Genomic DNA, 25,755 nt, shown 5'->3' on the forward strand with positions numbered 1-25,755 from the left:
CTAGGTCTCTCTTTATGAGCTGGGCTGCGCGTTGTCCTGAAGGGCTTGCTGCATATGCTCTCTCTCTCTCTTCTTGGCCAAGGAATCAGCCAAGAACCAGTTGCTCGCTCAGGCAGGGAGGCAGCGAATGCAATCAAGCAAACAGTGAGTTCAATCCTTTCTTTAAAATTTCCCAGGAGCTTGGGATGATCATAAAGTTGATAACTGGGTTGTACCTGGTGACCAGAGTGTGGCCAAAGAGCTTATCTGACTCAGCCCAATCAACGAGAGACATCAACCCATCCTGGATACTCCTCCCCTCACTATGGAGAAATAGGAGAGGAGTACTTGTGCAGGTCCTATTTAAGGTAGGATATAAATCTAAAAAATAAATAAAGTTACCTATTGGTTTTTTCCTCTTCTGTTGTTAGGGAACCCGAATATCCTATTGGTGATTCTCTATCTTGGCTGATTGAAGATGTGTGGACTTCAATTCTCAGAATTTCACATTATGCTGGCTGTGGAATTCTGGGAGCTGAAGTCTACACATCTTCAAGCAGCCAAGGCTGAGAAACACTATTCAAACTCTCAGCATTTACTAAGGAAGTGCATTGCACTTCCCTTCCGGGATTTTATTAGTAAATTTCCTGTTCTTGCCAGCACATAATATACTAGTCCAACTCTGAATATTCTGGCTATTTGGGATATTCTTTCTCAAGACAGGGTTGTAGACAAGAAGTGTTTTCTTGTCTTTCTGATCAGCAATCTTCTTTATCTACTCAAAGAAAGAAGAGGCATTAAAGATTTTTTTTCTTTAGAAATTCTTCTTTAGAAATTTTTCCTTAATTCTAGGTTGCTTCTCTCCTTGATTAATTTCAATCCATTGCTTCTTGTCCTGCCTTCAGGTGCTTTGGAGAATAGCTTGACTCCTTCTTCTTTGTGGCACTCCCTTAGATATCAGAACAAGGCTATCATATAACTCCCTAGTCCTTCTTTTCATTAAACTAGACATACCAAATTCTTGCAACTGTTTTTTGAATGTTTTAGCCCCTACCACTAACAATTCCACTAGAGCTAAAATGTTCCCATGAATCTAAGTCGCCTATTTCTGAGCATTATTGTCAATATCATTCCCTTTTCTCCACAGAAGAAAAAGAATAATAATTCTCAATCAAAAATGGCTTGAATTGCCAAAACAGGCCATTCGATCTTTACGTATGAGTCATTTTGGAAGGACAAATCCTTCCAAATCCATAGCCAAGGTGGGATAACCTAAACTGCTTTCTGGAACAACACGTAGGTCTTTTTATGCAGCAGTAGTTTTTATGCCACCTCCAAGAGTCAGCAGTTCAAAATATAAAGAGAGAACATAGCTGAAGAGAAAGAATGTTTGGTTGTGGGTATCAGAAAGAGAGAGAAAAAAAGAGCATTGGCTACTACTTTCAAATTACTGACTACACATAGAATTCTCCATTCACCAACAATTGCACTGCAAAGAAATTATGTTCTGAGGAATTTTTTTCACATTTTCTAGGAGCTGATCATGCCTGCTAGAATTAGACACACTGCCAGGAAAATTGATAAAAGTCTTAAGAAAAAAAAAGTCTTCTCATCCAAGAAGCTTCTTCATTTCTGAATTTAAAAAGCTTCTTGAATGAGAAGCAAAACGTTTTCAAGCAAAACAAGGTAGTCCAGTTGCCTTTTGAAAAAGATAAGATAACCTTTACTGTCATTTTTTTCTATGAAAAAGCACCTTTGAGACAATAATGCTGAAGGAGGAGGGGGATTTGCCTATATTTTATCACCTTCCTATTTTAGCATTAGTCTTAGATTACTGCATCCTATATATGTGTGTGTGTGTGTGTGTGTGTTTGTGTTTGTGTGTGTGTGTCAGTGACGTGCGGTGAGGTTTATGGCTGGTGAGGCTGGTGACGTCATCAGGAAGGCGGGGAATGGGACCACGTGTGCTGGAGGCTCAGGCTGCCTCAGCCTCCAGCACACGGGATCCTATTCCCCGCCTTCCTGAGCATGCTCCGCTGGCTCGCGCTCCGCAGTCCTCGAAAGCAACTGGGGAACGACGAGAACCTTCCTGCCTCTGCTGGACTTTGCGCGCTCCTCGTGACTGCATATTGCAGTCGCAAGGAGCGCGCGAAATCCAGCAGAGGCAGGAAGGTTCTTGTCGTTTCCCAGTCGCTTTCGTGGCTTCGTCATCCAGAAGCGCCAACAACATTTCTGCCTCCACAGCTCCCGGGCGCAGCCGGACGGATGTATATAATATTATAATATTATAATATTATATATATATATATATATATATATATATATATATATATATATATATATATATATATATATATATATTATATTATATTATATTATATACTATTATTTCATGAAGAGAGGTGAGGCTCTGCCTCCCCTGCCTCCCCTGACCGCACGTCCCTGGTGTGTGTGTGTGTGTGTGTATGTGTGTGTATGTGTATGTGTATGTGTATATGTATTTGTGTTACAACCCCTGGTATGCCTAAATATGGGAGGAAGTTCACTACTCCCTCTTTCTGTCCTTCGGCTCATTACAGAAGACCATGCAGGCAGAAAACCATATTTTTATTTTATTTTTAATGTTGCCTTTTACAACATATATATATATATGTTGTAATATATATATATAATGTATTCGGGTCTTTATGTATTTGGGTCTTTCCCGTGTAGGATTGAGATTGTCTTGGCAATGTTTCGGCAAGAACTCACATACACTGTGTGTGTGTGTGTGTGTGTGTGTGTGTGTGTGTGTACACAGTATATATATGTGTGTGTACACAGTATATATATATGTGTGTGTGTGTGTTGTGTATATATATGTATTGTGCCTTTATTTATTTATCAGCACAAATGCTATATATATAGGAGACAGTCTTCTTTAGCTGCCTTAGGGCTTTTGGACAAGCTTGGCCCAAGATAGTTTGGAATCCATTCTAATATTTCACCTACAGGAATTGAGTGAATTGCTAGTTGAGCATTACTTCACTCCTATCACCTGGGATGACGGCCAAGGTCCTGAGCCAATGCATCTGTCTTTCAACAGAAGGGAACAGCTGTAGCCTTAAGTGCCATTGCTGTTCCCCAGTATCTGCTGTCTGTCCCTGTTTGCCTTATTCTATCAAATAACAGGTCAGCCCTGCCTTTGGTCAACCTTCTTAATATAGCTATCCCTCCAATCCAAATTCTATTCAATAAATTAAATAAGTCTAGGAAGATTTTTCTAATTCAAATATGGCCTTCATCATCCCTTCTTTTTTTTACTGGGGTGATATTATGCAATCTGTGGAATGTATTATAAAGTTATCAATCTAGGAACAGTTTCTAATCCAAATATGGTCCTCAATCATCCCTTCTTCTCTCTCTCTCTCTCTCTCTCTCTCTCTCTCTCTCTCTCTCTCTCTCTCTCTGAAGAGATAAGATGTAATTTCTGGAATTATAAGGCCATGAGGTGTTAATAATAAAGATAAGAAAGGAGCCTCAAGACCATCATTTCTCAACCACGGCAAGTTTAAAATGGGTGGATTTCAACTGGAGAATTCTGGCAGTTGAAATCCACCTATCTTAAAGTTGCCAAGGTTGAGAAATGCTGCTCAAGACAATAGATTTTAGTGCCATTAAGTATGTCAGTATGGAAAACAGCCAGCTCTTGTATAATCCATGAAGAGGGCTTTGGTGCTCAATATGTTTTGGTTTCCAAAGGGTTTTTGCTTCAAAATGCTTCATATTTCCAGCATTTGCCTCATAGCTAATGAGTAAAGGAATCTATTGCTTTGCATTTGGGAGAATTCCAATCTACCATGGGGAAGTGATGGGTGAGCTCTATAGCAGGGCATTTGGATTTTGAGGAAAGGATCAAAAATTAGCCTTGGCACAATTTTGCCTCTGCTGTGTCCTCCAAGTAAGGGTGAGGGTTCATTCTCTGGGCATGTGGGTTGGTTTCCAAATGTTTTGTTACCAAGTTGGTAACATCTTCTGCAGAGTTTAGGGGATGTCAGTGTTCTTCTGTTTATAAGGGCTTCAGGTGTGGGTGTCAAGTGAGAGACTAGTGGTGGGTCAGCTCTGAGTCATTAGTGAGTCTTGTACTGATGACTCAGAGCTGACCCTCACTTGACAAACCCACACCTGAAGCCCTTAAAAACAGAAGAACACTGACATCCCCTAAACTCTGCTGAAGATGTTACCCAGCCTGGTAATAAGCCATTCAGAAACCAACCCACAAACTGGATGAATTAATCCTCAAATCCTTACTCTTATCCTACACCTGAGCTACAGATATTTGCCACTATTGCAATCCTCCAAGTAATCTGGTATGCCTAAAACAGTGTCTAAGAGTTCCATTTTATGAACTAGTTGCAAAATATTCAGTGTTACAATTAACTTCTATGTCAATGATTAATAACTGGGCTAGATTTAACAAAGATGTTAGGGTCTCATATTACTTACTGAATATTATTACTTACGGAATAAGAATCCATCTTTAATTTCCTGTAAAAACAATTCTGATTAACAGGAAAACAGCCGCTTCAAATGCTTCCTCTTTAATGCCTTGAAAAGGGCACTTCCATATGTAAGGGCTGCACCAATCCAATCTTGCAGTCAGTCTTCTTTGTCTGCATATTGTTGTGGCTCATGGAGATCTTCTTACATGAGATGATTAACTTTTAGCTCAGCAGATACTCCAGAAAGATTACTGGGAGGAATAGTTTGGAAGCATTTTGAAGTGCTGCAGGTCAAGTAGCTTTCCATTGCCAGTAGATCCCAACTTCTCCTGCCCCCTATTTTTCACATTTCCCAACTTCCTCAAGGGCATATAACATCATATATATAGATGGAGGGTTTCCCTCCATCATTCACAGACCATCGGACCAGCTCAGTGGCTAGTGGTTGCTTTCTTTGCTACAAAAGATAAATGTGCAAGGGAAGAATGAGAAATAGAATCCTGAGGACATTTATGACACTATTTTAAAATGTCAAGAGTAGGAAGGGCAAAGAAATTGTCCTTGGAAACAAGGTAAGGAACTAAAAAGTCATCCTTGGGCCACGGAAATTTTTATTCTGTGTCTCTTACTTGGCAAGATCTTTCCAGCTATGCCTTCATGATCTTAAATAGATATGGTGTCCAGATGTTTCTGAATTAAAACAACAGCTCCCAACATCCGTCACTATTGCCCAGGTTGGTGAATTTTAGCAACATCTGGAGAGGCACAGATTCACTTAATGATGAGTAAAGGTTAATAATTTGCTTTAAGAAATTAAACAGTTTCTTACAGAAGAAATTCTATGCAGTCTATGCATTTTGAACTTTTGCATTTGAGACACAAACAGGAGCTTATAATATATATGCTTACATACATAGGACATTGTCTTTTTGCTCTTGATTATTGTTTTGTTTTTATGATTAGCAATCCAATGTGTTATATAATGCCATTCCAAAGCAGATTGAATAATAATTCCAGCTTTGTTTGGAAAAAAGCAGCATTATCTGATTTTTTTTTTAAAAAAAAATCTACCTATTTTAGAAATAATGATACAAAGCTGTAAATTCTTGCATGAACTTTTGGTACTCTCATACATGATTTTATGAGTATAGCATTCTTGAGCAAACTGCACTTAAATCTTGCCAGAGTTTTACAATTTCACAAATTTTCATTTAAAAAAAACTAATGTAATTTGAGGGCTAAAGATAACTTTCTGAGGATGATAGTTGTGGTCTGTGCAAGCACATGGTAGTTGATTTTTGACTTAAAATTTTATCACACATTTACCAAGATGTTTTCAATGCGACGCATCAGTGCTAATGGTAAACTCACCTGGAAAATGTTCCTATTAATCTTTCTCGTAAGACACAGACACAAACTAGCATATACACTTGTGGGCAATATTAGTACCCCAGTCACTGTTGGGCTACAAACCTCTTCATCTTCAGCCTGCTTGAGAAGTGCTGGGAAACAGAAATAATTCTTGGATGTGCTTCTCTGTTCCCAAGTGGTACAAAAGTGAGACTCAACATTGTAAATGCCCATGTAAACCAAAAACATTTCTTTAAGATTCTCAGGAATCCTCAATCTACCTGGTTCTGTGTACAGGTAGTCTTCGACTTGCAACCATTCATTTAACGACTATTTGAATTTACGATTCAGAAAAAAATCATTTACAATAGGTCCTTACACTTACGACCATTGCAGCATCCCCACATATGATCAAAATTCAAGAGTTTGGCAACTGCCATATACTTACAATGGTTGCAACTTCTTGGGATCATGTGATTGTCAATTGTGACTTTTCTTGCTGGCTTCTGACAAGCAAAGCCAAGGAGGGATGGGGGTGGGGACTGAATTTGCTTAATGACAGTTGATTAATTTAACAATCTCAGCGATTTGTTTTGACTGTGGCAAAGAAGGTTGTAAAATTGGGCACGACTCAATTAATAACCACCTTTCTTAGCAACGGAAATTCTGGTTGCAAGTTTGAGGACTACCTGTGCCTCCTTCCCTATAGTTTTAATTTCTTAGCAGGAAGAGAATTGTTAGATGCTAGAATATTTGAAAATCACAAACAGTATATAGATTTAACTCAGATGTAATTAATTTAACTATTTCTGCCCATTCTGTCTCCCCCTTACCTGCCCGATTAATCTCGATTATCTCCTCTTGAGCCAAGGGGCATGAGTCACCCTGGTTGCTGCGATGCGGGGACTGCATGTCCGGTTTGCAGTAGTTGGGTGAGCCAGGTTGGGGGGCTCGTGGGATGTGCTTGTTCTTTTTCTTTGGTAGTTTCTGCTTAGCCATAGCCAGCGAATAATACATGCCAAAGTTGTTGACGATGACTGGCACAGGCATGGCAATGGTCAACACACCAGCCAAGGCACACAGTGCTCCCACCAACATGCCTGACCAAGTCTCAGGATACATGTCACCATAGCCCAAAGTCGTCATGGTCACTACAGCCCACCAAAACCCAATGGGGATGTTCTTGAAGACGGTGTGCTTGCTGCCCGTTATGTCGTCTGGGTCAGCACCGATCCTTTCAGCATAATAGATCATGGTGGCAAAGATCAAGACCCCTAGGGCCAAGAAGATGATGAGGAGCAAGAACTCATTGGTGCTGGCCCTCAGCGTGTGACCTAGGACTCTCAGTCCTACGAAATGCCGGGTCAGCTTGAAGATCCTTAGGATCCGGACAAATCTTACCACCCTCAGGAAGCCCAACACATCCTTGGCTGCTTTGGATGAGAGGCCACTGAGGCCCACTTCCAGGTAGAAGGGCAGGATGGCCACAAAGTCGATGATGTTGAGGGTGCTCTTGATGAATTCCATTTTGTCTGGGCAAAAGATGACCCGGATGAGGAACTCAAAGGTGAACCAGATGACGCACATCCCTTCCACGTAGGTGAGGAAGGGTTCTGTTTCCATTTCATAGTCCACCTTTACACTGGTACTGTTCCCCGTCTTTATTATTTCTGTCTTGTTTTTGAAGTGGTTGAAAGCCTCATGGGTCTCTAAGCAGAAAGTGGTGATGGAAATGAGGATGAAGAAGAGGGAGGCAAAAGCCACATACTGGAGAGATGCAGAAGGACAAACATACGGGGAAGAAGCAGACAAAGAGGACCAGCAGGGAGGCGAGAATGTCAGACAGGAAAGGACAGGGAAGGAAAATATTAGTGCTAACTCATAATTGTAAAAGAACAAACTCTTCTAGAAAAAGAATAGCCTACCCTACAAAAGTCAATCCCTTCCCAAAAACTACTGTCTCTTCAATAAATAGCCATTAAGTATATCCCAAGAGACAGCAAATATCCCACTTATCCCAATGTTAGTGAGGGAAAACTGAGGTATGGGATAAGAGGGAAGGACATACTTCGTTTTTTAAATTGTGGCTCACTTTTTAAAAAATCCTCATACTTTAGCTAGACAATTAGATTAGATACTGATGTGTTAGCCTAGTTTTCTTCTTATGCAAAAGTTTTTTTTTTTTAGCAAATGGAGGGATCTGCATTTAAAAATGGTATCCCCTGCAGTCGTTTCTGCCATCTTAATATATCTAAGTCAGGTCTAAAAATTGTTGGAAGAAAAAAGCCCAAAATGATGTAGCAGTGAGTAATTTCCCCCCCTATCGTTTCTGTATTGTTGTATATCAACCCCTACATTACATATTCTATTTTAAGTAGTATCCTGAGATGGTGGCTTATCTGGTTATTGTACTCCATTCATTACACTCTATAACCAATTAAATGGATTGATCTGCATCTGATTCATTATGGATGGGGGTGCTAACCATGGTTGCGTATGTATGTTGCATACATATGCTTTCTTTTTGCTGTCATAAAAGCCAAAAACTCTAACTGATCTATTTCATGTCTATAAAGATCTACCAATAAATCCATATTGTTTTCCAACACAGGTTCTAGCTTGTTAGTGTCTGCCCATTTTGGGGGATCATGGTTCCTTGGTGGGATGTCTTTTCCAATGTTTTCTTCCCATTTGACTGGATGTGGAGTTTTCATCAAATCTCCACTCTCAACAATGCCTCCTCCTTGAATTCGCAATAGTTGGTCACCATGTTTAATAGCCATCAATCAAATGTTTGTCTGGCCACTTTCTAAAGCAGATTTCTTCATTAAGATACCCTTCAGCTAGGGTGGGATGGAATTCCCACAATTCTGGCTAGCATAGCTGAAGCATTTAGGGGCCACAATTTGATTTAAAGCCATCAGAGACCAGGGGAATCTCAACATCTTGTAGGGATAGCCAGTCTTGTCTCTGCATGCATCATAAGAGAGGATGGGCAACATTCCCTTTCTTGAAGAGAGTTTTTCTTGGAACTATAATACGACGATTGCCCAATATCCTCTTTTTTTTACATTTTTGTCTTATCTTTATTCCAAAGAAACTGATATGAGTTCATATTCCTCTATGATCAAGATCACTTGGAGAATTTATAGCAAACAAAGGATTCATAAGTATGCTTCCCCAGTCATAGCCTAAGGCTCTAAACCAGAGCCATCTAACCTTGAGAACATTAAGACTTGTGGACTTCAACTTCCAGAATTCCCCAGCCATGACTAAGTGGGGAATTCTGGGAGTTGAAGTGCACAAGTCTTAAAGTTGACAAGGTTGGGGGCCTCTGGGATGGCCATTCATTCTGTATTCATTCTCAGCTGATGGTGGAGTAGGAAAAAAATGGATTCCATTAGCTGCTCAATTATGAAATTCATTCCATGATTTTGGGTCAATTATTCTTTTTTTTTTCAGTCCAATCTACCTTGTAAAACTGATGCCATAAATGACAGGGGGGAGAACAAAAATGAACTTGCTTTATTCCTTGGAGCAACTGGAATCTATTATTACAATATAACACCTATTTAGCATTCACCAAGTGACAGTTGCATTATGCAGGTACATAATTTGCTTAGGTGACACAAAAGTCAACATTTTGATTTGAGACTCTGAGCCTGAATTAAAAAAAACAACAACAAGGAAGTTTCCCACCCTTCTGACTGTATCTGCTGTTTAATCTCCATAGTGAATGCAGGTTGCAGGTCTCTTCCCTTGGTGTGAATTTTGGTTTATTTTTGGGCAGAATTGCAGTGATCCTGTCACAGCTCTTTTGAGGTCAACTTTGTTCCATTTTTTTGGTTGCGTTTTCACACTGGGAATTATAGATTGTAAAATAACAGGAGCCATGCAGCTTGCCCATAAACCATTGTGCCATTTAGGGAGCAAGCTAGGGATTTAAAACCCCGTTACGAGGGAATTTTGAGATGGTGAAACTTTTCCTCCTCCCCCCTCTTGAATTTTTGCTCTTTTTTGGCAGAATTTAGAATGTTTTAACTATCCTAACAGCAGTAATTTGGATGAATGAATAAAGAGCCCAGAACAGAAAGGATTCTGCTGAAATTTCAGGCTCAGTATTCATGTGCCTTCTGTTATACCATTTTCCTATTTTAGTCCCTTGAGAAAACAGTGAAAGCAAGCAATGACGCAAACAGTCATGTGCTCTCTTGCACATATACTGAACACTTCACATTCATTCACATCCCTCCATTGGTATGCACACAACTCACACAAGCTCTGATTGTCCAGGAGTTTTAGCTGCTACATCATTACCAAATGCTTTGTCGCCATGTGGGATCTGACACTTTCCTCTGAAGTATGTCCCATGTACAATCATGTACAAGTAAATATTTGCATGCAATCTACAACTTACTTTCCCCCAGGCTTTGAAATAATGCTAACATGCACAAGTGTGCAGAAATAATTTTCTCACTTCAACTTCATCTGCATGCATTCACACACACACACACACAAACACACACCAATCCCCTCCTACAAATTAGGTTTCTCCCAGCCATAGCCAGCCTACCACTATTTAACATATTCATCTCAGTACAGTATGCAATTTTATAGGCCCTATATGAATATGGGCTCTGGGGAGATTATACCTATTTATGCATTCCTTCCATAACTCACTCTGAAAATTACAGAACACGTTGCCTGCCCACATCTCTCTGCGATTTGACACACGCACCACCATGCCCCAATCTACTTTACAGTACAAATAAGGTCATTGTTGAATGGAACTTTATTTACCAATTTCAATTAAGTTTAAGTTGGTTTAACTGCAGACTGCGGGGCAAACAAAATTTTGCATATATCTGCACTTAAATACAACTACACACTCCCTTTCATAGATATTAGCACATTCTATATAAAATGTTTGTTGGTATACTCAAACTTTTTCTGAGAGTATATTTATATATATTTGTGTGTGTGTGTGTACACACACATGTACATATACACACTATATTTCATAGAAAGATGAATTTATATTCCCATACACTGTTTGCTCTAATGCATCCAGAAAAGCTCTAGGCTATGCACCAAATATGCCTTTATACATGCATAGAACAAAATCTTCTTTGGCAGCACAATTCTCTCCGAAGCTGCGCACATACTTGAGCTTGCTACACACACCACAGATGTATGCATGCCATAATACAATGCAAGCCTGATTGCCCTTGCTTATACAACTATGTACATAGATTCCCCATTCATGTTTATGCTTGTGTGCAAAACTCTCTTTCACTCTCTACTCTCATCTCCTTTCTTGCAGGGCAAAATCTTGCTGCTTGCTCTCTGCACTGCATAGAATTCCCGTCCCGTCAGCACTTTCTACAAACAAATCCTAGAATCCTTTTTGAAGCGCAGTGCGGTGCCCAGGAACTGGAGGGGGGTGAGAGCAGGAGGAGGAAAAGATGAAGGGGAAAGCCAAGGAATTCAAGGGAAGGGAGGGAGTTGAGGGGAAGGAGAAACCGAGGATTAGGTTGACGCTTCTACTGTAGAGAAACTATTTGGGTAGAATCTTGTTTTTAAGAATGGCATTCTCCACGGAAAGAAGGGAAACAAGGACAGCTCTTTTGAAGTCCCAAAGGAGTGCTTTACCCAGAAACCATCTTGTGGTTCTGACCCACTTCCAGAGCTGGGTATATTACCTGCAGCTTTTCCAGCTGCTGGACGTTTGGGGAAGCAGTCTGAATGGTGCCCTCATCCCTCAATGATACATGCTGTAGTCTACATTCATTGCCCTTGCAAAAAGTAATGAGAAATGTTCTATATGGGACCTCCTTCAGGCAGCGCTGGGAGTCCCAAATCATTCAGATGGAAATAATGACTTCCATCTCCTGGGAACCATGGTATGGCTAGGAACAGAGTATGTGGGAAAGAGAATAGATATGACTCATGTAACTGTTCCCCGAAGGTGTTTGTGAGGCAGGAAGGAGACCAGCACAATATCACACAGCAAAGGCATGAAATGCTCAAAAAGACACTGTCAACTCATCACCATCTTTTTAAACTTCTCTTCCTCCAGAGAACTCCCCAATTTTTGGCCTTATGTATTCTCTCCAACTCATTACTAGGGAACTCAGGATTCCTGTCACTTGTGACTGTCGTTGGCCCTTCTGCCTTGGCTAGCCAACCCCCGCCTTCCATCTTTTCCCAGGGTTATGACTGTCCTTCTGTCAGTGCAGGAATAGTCCTTTTTTGAAATAAATGAAGGAACATATTGCAGTAGCAGATGGAAGATCCAGCGGGGGTAGGAAGAAGGAAAGGAAAAAAATAAACGTATATGTGTGTGCATTTGGTATAGGGCACAAGGTCAAAAAAATAGAACTTTATTCTGAAATCTCTGAAAAAAAGCCTGACTTAGCTAGCATTATTCCCTCAGATGACCTTATCTGAAATTTAGCTGTTCAAAGCTTCCATTCTACAACTTGTGCGGAGAGGGAAAGTGGGGGAAAACCTAAGCATAGATCCAATGACTATGGTGAGATATTCTTTGAGTATTAGGTAAGGTGTAAGCTCTAGCCAGTCAGTCATTTTTATATGAGAACCAAAATGGAAACTCTTTCTTCAGACAATTCTTTTCCGTTTTTCTGTTTCTTTCCAAGTGGATGCGGAGTGTGGAGCTTGAAATAGATACGTATTATTTTTTGTGTCCGTGCAATTCGTTTGGTTTCTAGAAAAGAGAAACTAATGAGAAAGAATAAGGCTAAATGGCCCCCTTGGCCTTTAAATGTGATGTGGAGTAGGTGCATGTTCCCCAAAAAATAATGGCCAGGACCAAAAGATATATTTGCCTTGATGTCACTTACATTTAAATTAACCATGTTTGGAAGTTCATGAATGTACTTAAGGCTTTTGTGGCAGCCCATGATCTTAGATCCATGATAGCGAACCTATGGCACGTATGCTGGAAGTGGTATGCAGAGCCATCTCTCCGTCGTTGCCTATTGCTCTTCCGGGAGCACCAGAAACTGGAAGACCAGGTGATCAGCATGCATGCCCAAGCTAGGGAGCTGCTCTTCCGGTTTCTGGCACTTGGTGCCAAACAGGTTCACCAACACTGTCTTAGATTGTTTTCCTTGGGTTTAAAATATAAGTCGGATGGAGGAAAAGGTTTGAAATAGACTAAGTAGGAAATGACTATTCCTAAATATCCAGGAAAAGGCTGGGGCCTGTTTCATTAAAAGATGGGTAGCAAGCCTCAGGTGTTTCAGGAATCATTTTGCTAGAATCCTCCAGATTAACCAGAGAAATCTGTGAGCCCAAGTTCAATTCAGAGTTTGTTTTTATGCCTGAATAATCAGACTTTCAACTCAAGCATCCTTCGGTTTCAGATTTAAGATGGAGGAGCCTTCTTATGATGATAGGGAATCAGAAACTCACTCTAAATTACCACTCCTTTTAGCTTTCTCTCTGTTTACTTGGAGATTAACTGAGGGTTGAGAGGTGTTGCAGACTGCTTGAGAAGAATATACTTGGGTCATTAAGCTTGGATGCCTGGATGTATGAGTACCTGAACTGATGTTGGCTGAATAAGACAGATTTGGGAAGCCTAGGGCGGATGGTTTCTCCATAGCGGAGAGAAAGACCAACAAGGGCATGCAGATGGATAGATCATATTGGAAGGCTTATAAGATTCCTTGAAACAGGCAAATAAGCACAGACCTGTCAGAGATGAGCAGGTAACATTGCTTGGAAAGACAGTCTCTCCCCCTAGCCACTTTGAGGTAAATTTGGATAATAGCTTATGACTGGAAATAATATAAGCAAGTAGTGTTATGACTTTAAATCTCTACTGTAGGCAATGGTTGATCCTGAAAGCTGTACTTTCCATTCTTCAAGAAGTTCTATTTTAATGGGGAGATAGGAAACAAAGTAAACAGTAAGTAGATGAATAAAACAAGTGGGCTGGGAGTGGGGGAGGAAGATAGTGAAATATGTAAACATCAAATGCAGTGCAGATGAAGGATCTTGACGGCAATTAAACTATAATCCCTCTCCAGTGATTTATTTGCAATGCCTCTATCCCCCCCACCCCCGAGGAATAGTCTGTGGCTGTAAAAAACAACAACATCCAGAGCCTTGTGGCACCTAATTAATTTATTATGGCTTGATAAGAAGATCAATGCTGCAAAAGGAGATGAAGTGAAAGGTAGCAAACAAAGCTTTGGAAACATAGGATAGTTTCGATCTAGATCAGGTGTGGGGAACAATGGTCCTTTTATGGCTTGTGGACTTCAATTCCCAGAATTACTGAGCCAGCCATGCATGTCCACAAGTCATAAAAGGGCCATTTCCCCCATATCCTGATCTAGATAAACAAGGGACCATTTTCTTCTTACTCAATCAGAGTGACTTTTGTTTGGGTAGGAATGAGAGACAACCTCTCCAAATGCTCTAGGACTTTCCCACTCTTTCCACAAAGTTTGTTGTACAGGTAGTTCTTGACTTACAACAGTTCATTCAGTGACCATTCCAGGTTACAAAGGCACTGTAAAAAGTGACTTATAACTATTTTCCACACTTACGATCATTACAGCATCCCCATGCCCATATGATCAAAATCCAGATGCTTTAAAACTGGTTCATATTTATGACAGTTGCAGTGTCATGGGATCATGTAATCTTTTGCAACCTGCGGACAAGTAAAATCAATGGGGAAGCCAGATTCACTTAACAACCGTGTTATGAACTTAACAACTGCAGTGATTCATTTAACAAATGTGGCAAGAAAAGTCATAAAATGGGGCAGGGCTCACTTAACAAATTTCTCACTTAGCAACATAAATGTTGGGCTCAGTTGTGGTTGTAAGTCGAGGACTACCTGCACATCCTTTCTTTTGCCACAACAAAAGAAAGAGCTCAGGAGCTAGAAAAGTGGGATAAGAATGAGGTCAGTCCTCTTTTGTCATTCTCCTTTTGTGTGTGTGTGTGTGTGTGTGTGTGTGTGTGTGTGTGTGTGTGCACCATCATCCATTTTGATTTCACTCTATTGTCCTATCTTTGTTCTTTAAACCATGATTTTATTTGTAAACTCATACAGAAAAAAGTAATTATGCTGAAATTACAATGTCCCCTGATTACTATACATTTTTCAACAGTGCTTTAAACACACACGCACACAACACACACACACAAAACACACAAATATTACTTTCCAGAACCTCACTGGCCTTATTTCTTTTTTGTCCTTCTTCTCTGTAATAGCTGAGTGGGATATTGCATTTATCATCCTCATATGACACCTTATATAAAACCCTCAATATTATCTTATTTTTAATGCAAAGCACGATAGAGTAACCTCAGTTAGCAAAGTCTGGAAGTAGGAGAACATTTCTGCTTCTGTTCTTGTTCCTGTGCGTGCATTCTTTCCATCAGCTGCTACTGCTGGATGCAATACTGCAGTTCAGTACCACGGAGAGCAACATAAAGAAGTCTGGATTAAAACCCGCAGTAGCCCAATTTCAGCTCTACAAAAAGGGTCGTTTTTCTATATTCAGCAGTAGGAGAGATAGAAAGGAAAATATTTGCTTGGTATGGAAAGCCTTAGAATAAACGGATCAGACACTAATTAGTAAGTCCTTCAACAAGAAGTTGGAACAAAAGACAATCAAATAAAATTGAAGAGGGGAGTGGTACAAAGTTCTTGAAACATCTGTGAAAGCCATCTAAGGTCAACCAAGTTTCTGTGTGGCTGGAATCACATGCCATACCAGTCTCTAAACCCAAATTAGAGTGTTTAAGATGGTTTAACATTATGCAATGGTTCCTACAATATGCTAACGTAAATAGCTGGTTTTGTGCAACAATGAAAGCTTTTAGCCTGATCTAGGATATTGTGAAAGGCTAGTCAGTTGTACTAGGGATGAAAGATATGCAAGAAATGATGCAAAATTAAGACTTCTGAACTTTCAGAAATGTGGGGTTACATCTAGTCTTCCGGGAAAGTGGAGAACCTAATGAGATACGTTGAGATTCTCAAGCAAGACAAGATGGAAATATCTGTAATAGAATACATCATCTTACTGGAATCTAAACTATTCTACATATTTTTTATTTCAAACAGAAAGAAATGAGTTGCAGGGTTCTGAATTTGAGGAAGGAAGTTCTTTTTGAGTCTTTAATGAAGTAGCAAAGAAGGATCATAGATCAAAAAAAAAAAAGAATGACATTGTTAGGCATTATACCATGCAATGGAATTGGAATTTGAGGGAGAAAGGACTGGGAGAAGTGAATTAATATGACTGGCTTTTAAATTGGGGAAGTGGGATAAAGTGGTCTGAGGGATGAGTTAAAATCCCGACAGATTTTTTTGGAATGATTTTGAATAGTAGGACAATAAAATATGGAGAGCTTGCAGTGAGGACTGAGAAGGACGCCAGTCTTGCAAGTCAGAATGGTGGTCACGAACTGAATTCAGAAAGTTGTGGAAGTAAAATGGAGACTGCTAAATTCAGGACAAAGGCTGTTGGATGTCAAGATGTGTGGGTTCACTGAGTGAGGAAGTGTATAGCTAATGTGCTGGGAGCATCAAAATGCCTCTTGAGCTTTCACTGCAATGAATAAGAATAACTGGTTCTTGCCAATGTTTGGAATCTATTCCCTTTCTGCAGTCATTATTCACAAGCATCATTAAAAGCCTTTTTAAAACCCTCTTATTTATCTCCTTTCACATCCTTCCTCCTTTACATTCCCCAAGAAGTTGAACCACAAATTTTGCACCTCTGTTTAATCATGCAAGGGTGATTACAATAGAAAAATTAATATAAAAGAGAACGCAGTTGGGTTGTTCGGGATTTGAGAAACAGAGAAAAGGGAGATATACATGGTCATGGGATTGGAGGCACCCCCAAAGGCCCCAAAGATTTGCTTTTTCTTTCAGATTTGAGAATTTTTTTAAAAAGTATGATATTGTGAATGAATATGAGACAGAGAAGCAGAAGTAAATTTAGTTAAAAATACATAATTTTAACTCCGGTAGATCTTATTCTGCTGAACGAGCATTAGTATTTGAGTGCCTCAATTACTCTTAGATCAGAGTACAACTTCAGAACCAAATATATGGGAGGAATATATCAGGTATGAATTCTAACTGCAGGTTATGTTAAAGGGAAAGACAGCTTTGAGTCAAGCTAGTTAGCAATGATTTGGATATAGCTTGTTATTAGTATCTTCCTGATTTGTTCTCAAACTTTCCAGTGCAAACTGCCGCTCTGGAATTTCTTAGTGGTCTCCCACCCAAATACTATAACTAGGTGACTCTTTATTTTCTTTGAGATCAGCCAAGGTCAGCCAGGTACTGCAGAGGGAAAAATAACTGAGGTTTTTTTTATGATGCTAAAATTAGCGCTGCCTTCCTTATTTTAGTCAAAAGTGCAGATCTACTGTAAAAAAAAGAACCCCACTATTCAACAGTTGTAATATTAGGAAAAGATAGCTGTCTGCATTTATTTTCCATCATGCAAATTTCTTGGCATATTGGATGACCTTCTTCTTTTTCTTCTTCTTTTTTTAGCAAGTCCTCCATTTAACAGGAAACAGATTTGTTCTGAGATTTTTTCTGATTTTTTTGTCCTTCCTTTCTGTCCCCCTTTTCTTTTCCTCTTGCGTATATTTCTAATAAAGTTTAAAAAATGGCACATACCATAGCCTGAAAAAATGCCTGAAGAATCTCTTAAAGATGATCATGATAATTGAGTTAAGGGAAGATATTAAAGGGGATCTTAAGGCTATTTAATTTGTGTTTTCTTCTTTCACTGTTTTCTTACTGTCATTCTATTCACACATGACCAGTTTCTGATTTTTTTACCACCATCAACTAACCATCCCTCTTTATTTAATGTCTTCAGAGCATCCTAAAAAGTTTTTGTTGCTGAAATGATATAGATGACCTTATGCGCATTTTGATGGTAAACTGGATTCTCAAATTACCTATCATCCATAACTAAGAATATGGTTCTGCAGTGTAAACGCAGTTATTAATTTTTGAGGACACAACAGCTATAGTTAATGGATAAGGGGAAGGGTACAATATCACTATAGAAGTAAGAGTATATACAACCCCATAAATAACTAAGATCGGGTGGGATGTATTAATATTATGATGATTGGTAGCACAGTAGCCAGATGTTTAGACCACATTTGGCATTTTTGCCCACCTATTCAGTCTTTCCCAAGAATCTGTGACAGGCAGATGTTGTTGTTTAATAACATTAAAGGTATTGTCATAGGATGTAATCAACTGATGATGATTTTGTCAATTTCGATGGTATTCAAGTGGTGCTCCAGATGTTTTGAAATTGCACCCAAGGTGCTTATTACTGTTAGTGGTATCTTCGTTTTCTTTTGCCACAGTTGTTTTATTATTATTATTTGGATTGCACCTGACATTTCCTGTTTATTTTAAACAGTATGAAAAAGCTTATGCTACATTTTCTATACATTCTTCACCTCAAAAGGGAGGTAAACTAAAGTGGAACCTGCAAGGAAAGATAACCATGCAATCATGTACTGAGTTGTCCATCCACAGTGTGAGGAAATGCAATCTCTGGAGCTGTGGTATTTTTTTTTCTACGTACAGTATATGCCTTTATTGTATGAAAGCAAACATTTATATTCTGGAGAAGAAAACTTTGATGATAACCCTAACCACTTTCTATTGAGAAGAAAATCTTACTGTGTATGATGGGATTTATTTTCCAGTAACAAGCTTATATTTGCAATACACAGCCTGTGAATTAATTCAACTGGCATAATATGCTCTATAATCTATTCCCTTATCCACCTTATTGGAAGTATATATTTACTGAAGTAATTCTGGGACGCATGTGATATAAATAACAATTTGTCTTTATTCTTTAAAGGAATTTTAAAAGTTTGAGAATTGAACAGTGTCTGGAAGGAAGAAAGGAAAAAAGGAAGAAAGGAAGGAAGGAAGGAAGGAAAAGAAAAAGGAAGGAAGGAAGGAAGGAAAGAGAAAGAAAGAAACAAAGAAAGACACAAAGAAACAAAGTAAGACAAAGGTAAAAAAAACCTACATAAACAGATGAAAAACTTGATAATTGGAGGGGATGAAGGATCCATCTATGGATATGCTGTCTTCATGAGCTGCCTAGGAGTTCTCTCCATGTACACACTTAACTTTTCAGTATTCCAGCTGTTAGATGCAGCTATCCGATAAGCGTTATCAAATATGCAGTTTTGAAGTTCCATCCTCCCTTTGCCGTAAATACATCCATCGTGGTTCTTAGATGGAAACTCAGCAAATGTGGCTTTGGCGAGATCTTTTGCAGAAGAGTTTGTTCTATCTGCCTAACCTCTGTTCTGTTCTTCTAGCTAGTTGTCTACCTGTTCTTTCTAGCCCACCTCTCTTCCTTTTCTTTTTATTATGTCAGAAAGTTGATGCAGGGGGTGGGTGGGAGAAAGACAGAAGAAATGCTAAAATTGGGCCACTTAAGTAGTCTCTGCAGCCTTTTTCTGTAGGCTTTTCATGCTGATATATTTCAGGAACAGTAGGCTAGACAATGAAGTCTCCCTCCACAGTCTTCAGTTAGTAGTAATATCTTATTCCCATTATTTTTCTTGGTTGGGTGAGTTGGGGGTGTGGGAGGCTACCAAAACTGTAAATGAAATCTTTTTTAAATGCAACGGGGGGGGGGGGAACAGTATTGTACAAAAGAGGGTGATTTCTAGTCCCCCAAATTGTTCTCCTCCATTTATGGAAACTCCTGACTTGATCCTCGTCCAATGCAGCACCAGCTCCTAATCTCGGTTCCTACCATTCACATCCGTGGCCCCCTCCCCGGTACTAAAATTCCTGCTTTCTCTCTTCATCTTCCTTCCCACTGCAACTTTTCCTGGCTGTGCTCCCAACTGTGTGGGGGAAAGAAGGAGGGAGAGGGGAGGGATATCTGACAGTGTTTGCAGCTTTGAGACCCACTGCCTGGAAGGGAAGGAGGAGGGGGGAGAGGGAGGGAAGCTGCCACAGGCTGCCAAATGCCTGCCTTGCACTGCAAACTCTGGGGTTTCCACACTGCACTGCGGTGCCCCCTCCCCCCCCCCCCCTGCTCAACCTGCTGTCTCTGCAGTTCAGAAGACAGCAAAGCTTTAATATACCAAAAGAGAGACCGGGAAGGTGAGGGTCCTTGTCAGCAGCAGCAACTTGAGTTCTTGTGCAAAACTGTTTGAAGTGGGGGGGGGGGGTGTTCACTGCATAGAGAAAGGAAGCAAGGAAGCCAGCCAGCCAGGCAAGCAGAGCAAGGAATTCTGAACTGCAGTGTTTGGAAATGGAAAGGGGGGTCCCTTTGAGGCACATTGTTTCAATTTGGGGGGAGCGGTGAATCCAGAACTGCAATGCTGAGGAACGCTAGATTTTCTCTCCCCCACCCATTGTGTAAAGGATTTGCATGTGTCAAGAGACTTAAAGACCTGAGAGATTGGCCGGGGGGGGGGGGGGCAATGGGTATATGAGAGCAAGGGGCCCAAACTTTTGTGTGGGACAGGAGGATTTTAAGAAGGGAAGGTATATCGGACAGCAACCGCGAGGGAAGGAGGCAGAGAGAACACGAATGTGGACAGGAAACCTCAGTATGGGGAACAAGGAGGAAAGAGTTTGTACCGAGCTAGCAGCACCTCCTGCCGGGAACGAAGACATTCTCTCTTAACACTGAGAAGCTAGTCATAACTCTGGAGCATGCGTATTAGGGCCCTCCTGCCGCTACACATTACTACTTTCATTCACACATTTATGTACTGTGGCATTCAACTTAGAGTCTTCGTTCCCCCACCATATATTTGGCAACCTATTTCAGCTGCCTCGCATTAATCCTCACATTATCTCTGTGCTACACACACACACACACACACACACACACACACACACACACACCTCTTTCCCACCCTTGGCTTTTGCACACTTTCCCCAAAACTCAGGTAACCTTCTCTCTCTCCATTCTAGGGCACGCAACCATCCAGCCCCAAGCTCCAACCTTATTTCCTTGAGGGAAAGGAGCTTGGCGTAATTCTCTCTGCCAAATCCATTTCTTCTTGGTCGGCCCTCTCAGGGGGGTAGATATCTGCTTGGTTCCCCAATTCAATATCGCATATTACCCTAACCTGATGTCTTCCAAATGTGCTCAGACTACAGTTCCCATTGTCCCAGACAGCCTGTTCATGAAGCTGCGTGGGTTATGGGAATTGTGGCCCAACTTCTTTAAAGGCTTCCAGATTGAAAAAAAAAATGTCCTGATCCATTGCTCACTTTCTGGGCATGTCCTTTCCACATTATTTGTTCAAATTTGTGCATGAGATACAGCTGGTGCATCCTCCCCCTCCTAGAATGATTTCACTCCCCCCACAAACTCAGCACCACTCACACCTCCAAACTGGCACATCCTTTCATCCATATTAAATGCTGCATGTATAGATTATACCTTTAGGAGAGTATTTTGTCTGTTGCTTACTGCTCAATCAGCATTTGAAAGAAGTTAGTAAATCACTGCATGCCTACTCCAAGTAGCCCCCTCTGTTTTTCTCACCTTTTCGGATACACACACAAACACACACACACACACACACACATCCCTCTCTTCTCCTAAGATTGTAATTTCAAGATTCAAGGACAAGTGCGGAAGATGCTGTGGGAAGGGGGCGGGATTTGCAAGCAGAGAGGCCCGCTTGTGGAGGGAATCGAGATTCAATTACAAAAATCAAACAACAGTTGTTGCCTTTTTCATGGGCCATTTCTCCAGCTCACTTCGGAACCTGAGCTAGTTGCAGAGTGTATACTTTACATGGCAGTGCCAAATTACGAGCAAGGGATTTGAGTTTGGTGCTTGCCTACATGAAAATTCTATAGCACCCTCCCTGAGTTTGGTATCCTCTAACACTGTTAGGATTGCAACCTAAGAATTCCTCTGGGGTTGATTTTGTGGTGTCAACACATCAGTGCAATTCTGGCACCTGCGGTCTTAAGGTCTTAACACATCCAAAGAATACCAGGTTGGGGAAGGCTGTCCTACAGAGCTATTATTACTCTATGGACATTTTTGGGCTACATGGAGCTAGGACTATATTCAAGTTAAGACTCTATTTGGAGGAAGTAGTAGGATTTCTACCCATTTACCTATTACACAACTCAAGCTTGCCATTAATCCCATGTCCCTCTTTGTGACACTGGTCCTATAGAATGTGCTACTTCTTCTAGAATGTGCTACACCAAAGATAACCCAACATATATGTCTCTTCCTCCAAGCCTCTCTTGCACCCAGTTATCTCTTTTGAGGTCTACGTTTATGAGTGCAGAATCCTAGGGGGTTGCTCATTTACTTTGCCAACAAATTGGCAGAATCAGGCTCATTGCAACAGCCCCAAGTCTATGTCTATTTCCCCTTAAATGATACTAAAGAATGAAAGGGGAGGGGGGTTAGCAATCTTAGGGAATACGGATGGGAAAGACCAGGCATGTGAAGGACAACACTTTCCTAGCAGGACATTCTTCAGATGTGCTGGAATTCAGCTACACTTCCAACCCCCCACCCCCACCCCATCCCACCCTCCAAAGCAGTCGTGTTAGATGGGGCAGTGGGGAGGAGAGGACCTCTAAGGAGACCCGCTTGGAGGGGACAGTCAACCCCATCCCGCCCGTCTCCTTCAGACTCACCCGGGCCATCTTGGAAGAGTAGGGGTCTTCGAAGAGCGCCCAGACCTTGGGCTGCCAGCTGGACCACCAACCCAGCTTGCGCCCGTCCTCCTGCAGGCAGAGGCGCTTGAGGTCTCCGCTCTCTTCATCTTCCTGGCTCTCCGGGGTCTCGAAGCTGTCGAGGGCTTCCTCGGCGTCGCGGTGCTGCCGGTAGTTCATCCAGCAGCAGGCTTCCACGTCGGTCTCGTCGATGCCCCAGAAAGCCAGCTCTTCCTCGAAGAGCGGTCCGCAGACGTCGGCGGGGCAGTGGAGCTTCCCGGTGCGGTAGTAGTTGAGCACGTAGGCGAAGACTTGCGGGTGCCGGTCGAAGAAGAACTCGTCGGCTTTGGGGTCGTAGTCGAAGTTGCTGCAGGCGTCCGGCTCGGTGAGCCAGGACAACCGCGTGCCCGGCAGAGTCTTGAGGGTGCTGCGGTAAGTCTCATGCCGGATGCCGCCCACGTTGATGACGATCTTGTCGTTGTCTTCGTTCCGGCCCATCTCCCCTTTCAAACATGACTTGGACGGCGGCTTGTTCCCAGACTTGCGCCCGCGGAAAGAGGAGACGCACACTGAGCTCAGCATCGGGGGCGCGGGCCGGGCCGGGCCGACGGCGGAGGAGCCGCCCCCGAGGCTGGGCAAGTGTCAAATCAGGGGACGAGGCGTCATCGCGGCCCCTCCTCCTCCTCCTCCCCCCGCTCCCGCTCCCGCTCTTTCTAGACGGGGCGGGCGGGCAAGCGAGAGGAGGGAGTCCGCGGCTCAGCGCCCGGCTCTGCAAAAGAGAGAAAGGAAGGGACAGGGAAGGTGAGTGCGGACGCTGCTCCGCCACCCTAACTCCCCCCCACCCATCATCCGCGGCTCGGGATTTCTCCCCCTCCATCCCGCCTGTCGTCTCCACTGTCCCCTCCATCCACCCACTCCGAGCGCGCCACCTGCACCCCTCGCCCTCGGCCACCGCCGACCCGTCTTTTTTTGGGCGGCCAGTCTGGCCCCCTCTGCTCTGTTGTGCTCCCTTCCTCAATCCGCGCTCTCTCCCCTCCCCTCCCCCGTCCCTATCCCACTCGGGATCCGCTCTGCCGAAAGCAGTGGTGACCTCGACGGGGACCCTCGCAGCCTCCTTGCGCGCTATCCTGCCAGCATGCCGCTCCATTTCTGGCGCAGCTCTGCAGGTCTCCCTCAGCCGTCCGAGGCCTCTTCTTCTCTCGTCTCTCTCACTTTTACCGCCTTCCTGCAGTCTCCTCCTTTACCTACCTTTCTTCCCTCCTTCCCCTCCTTCCTTCTTTCCATTAAGTCTTTTCACTAATTTCTTCCCTTCTTCCTTTCTTCTTTTCCATTTGGTCTTTTTATTCATTTCTTCCCTCCCTATTTTCTTTTTTTCCCATTCAATCTTTTCCTTCCTTCCTTCCTTCCTTCCTTCCTTCCTTCCTTCCTTCCTTCCTTCCATCCATCCATCCATCCATCCATATTGTCATTCACTCATTTATTTTCTTCCTTACTTCCTCCTCCTCCCCTCTCAATCTTAGAACGATTTTCTCCTTTTCCTCTGAAGCTGCTCCTGGTTTCCTCTTTGCCTTTTTTCCCTGTCCCTGGTTCCTATCCTACATTTCCCAGCCCCCTTGCCTGGTTTCCTCATTTTCCACACAGTACTTTCCCTGCCTCCCATTTCTTCTCTGTTCTTCTTTCACTCCTTCTTAGCTCTGTCCAGCATTCCTTCATTCTGGGTGGTGGGAATCACTTCAGGGTATGCTTTCCTGGAGGGAAGAGAGGAGCTGCTGGGGTCTTCCTCCTAACAGACAGGTAGGTGGAGGAGCAAGGTAAAAGGGACCCTTTGCCTGAGCAAATCTTCCCTTCTCCCCACCTTTCCTTCCACTCCCTGCTTCACTCAGCCCTCCAGGCATCAAACTTTCTACTCCTCTCCTTTATTACCATTTTCTCTCCCTCTTAGTACTTCTTTCTTTCTTGGGCTTCCCCTCTTTTGGGGCCTCTCCCTCTTTTCCTTTTTACATCTCTTCCCCTCTTTAAAAGGTGCTGCTTAGCCTGCACTGCCCTTCCGCTGCCTTTGTCCATTTCCCCATTCATCTCTCAGCTTCCCTCCCTCCATTTTCCTTCCCCCCTTCTCCCAACATGTTCACCTTGTTGAGCCACTTTTCAGGGTTCCTTTTCTGCTTCTTCTTCAATTATTCTCCCCCTTCCAAGAGTTGCCAATTTTTTTCTATTCCCTTTCCCTGCATTGCTCTCTGGTTGGCTCTGGAATAACACTGCCCTGGCTCACACTATTTGCTGATTGAGCGGCCCTTGGCGCTGCCTTAAGCAAACGCTCTGGTTTTGCTTCCAGGCAGCTATCCACAGCAGAACTGCTACTCTATCTCTGCCCAAGTTCTTGGTCCCTTTTTGACCCAGCATCCCAACCACCCAATTCCCCCACTGCCTTGTTTCTCCTATGCCTGACCAGATATCCCTTGAAGCCCCTAGCATAGAGTTTTCCAGATAATCCTCACTAGCTGGGTACACCCAACATGCCTAAGCAGTTAAAAGCTGCACTATGTGCTAAGACTAATTCAAGAAATCTTAGCTGGGATTTTTAATATGTTATGAAAACTCAGCTTGCTTCATGAATTTATGATCCAGTGAATTGTGCAAATCCAGAAAGTGGATTAATTCAGTAATCAAGTTGTGGATTAATTCAGCAAATCCAGAAAGTGGATTAATTCAGTAATCAAGTTGTGAATCCAGCCACTAGCTACATGTTATAGTCCTTTCAGTCCTCCTTCAGTGGCCTTTCTGCAATTGTTCTTTTGTCTTGATAGCTTTTTCTACCTGTAGTCTCCCTACAGAGTCTTACAGATCTCTTCTCTTATTGGCTGGTTCTTACTGTTCCTCATAATGGGCCAAACTGCCCCCCACTTCTTCTTGGATCCTCATTCTATCCAGGGCCCATATATCCTTGCCCTTGACCCCTTCCTTTGACCTCTCTCATGACCTCTGCTTCTATTTCAAATCCCACTGCCTCAGAGATCCTCAATCTCTGATCTTTAGCTCTTCCCTCCTTTCCTTCCTCTATATATCGGTTTTGACTATTTTTTCAAAGATTCCCTTCTACATGTACCTCAACAACCCTTAAATCACAGCCCTGCAGTGTCCTAGTCTTTTGTCAGTGCAGCATCCTTGCATTCCAACACATCCCAGAACTGCCAGGCTGGGAGAAACACTTTCTCC

The 25,755-nt window shown here is 42.2% G+C and overlaps 1 protein-coding gene across 3 annotated transcripts in view; it reads right to left on the minus strand.

Moving 5' to 3' along the window:
• LOC309382266 (voltage-gated potassium channel KCNC1-like) overlaps positions 1–23,124 on the minus strand; it is a gene marked incomplete at both ends in the record, with an annotated part of 58,390 nt that extends 35,266 nt beyond the window's left edge. For all 3 annotated transcript variants that reach the window (XM_081933859.1, XM_081933858.1, XM_081933860.1), the window contains 2 exons: positions 6,644–7,577; positions 22,525–23,124. In XM_081933859.1, coding sequence (XP_081789985.1) covers positions 6,644–7,577; positions 22,525–23,124 — 1,534 coding nt within the window. The remainder of the gene's footprint in view (positions 1–6,643; positions 7,578–22,524) is intronic.
• Positions 23,125–25,755: the final 2,631 nt, after the last annotated feature.

Source organism: Natrix helvetica (assembly GCF_964273705.1).
Source record: "Natrix helvetica genome assembly, chromosome: Z".
In the NCBI taxonomy this organism is placed as follows: Eukaryota; Metazoa; Chordata; class Lepidosauria; order Squamata; family Natricidae; genus Natrix; species Natrix helvetica.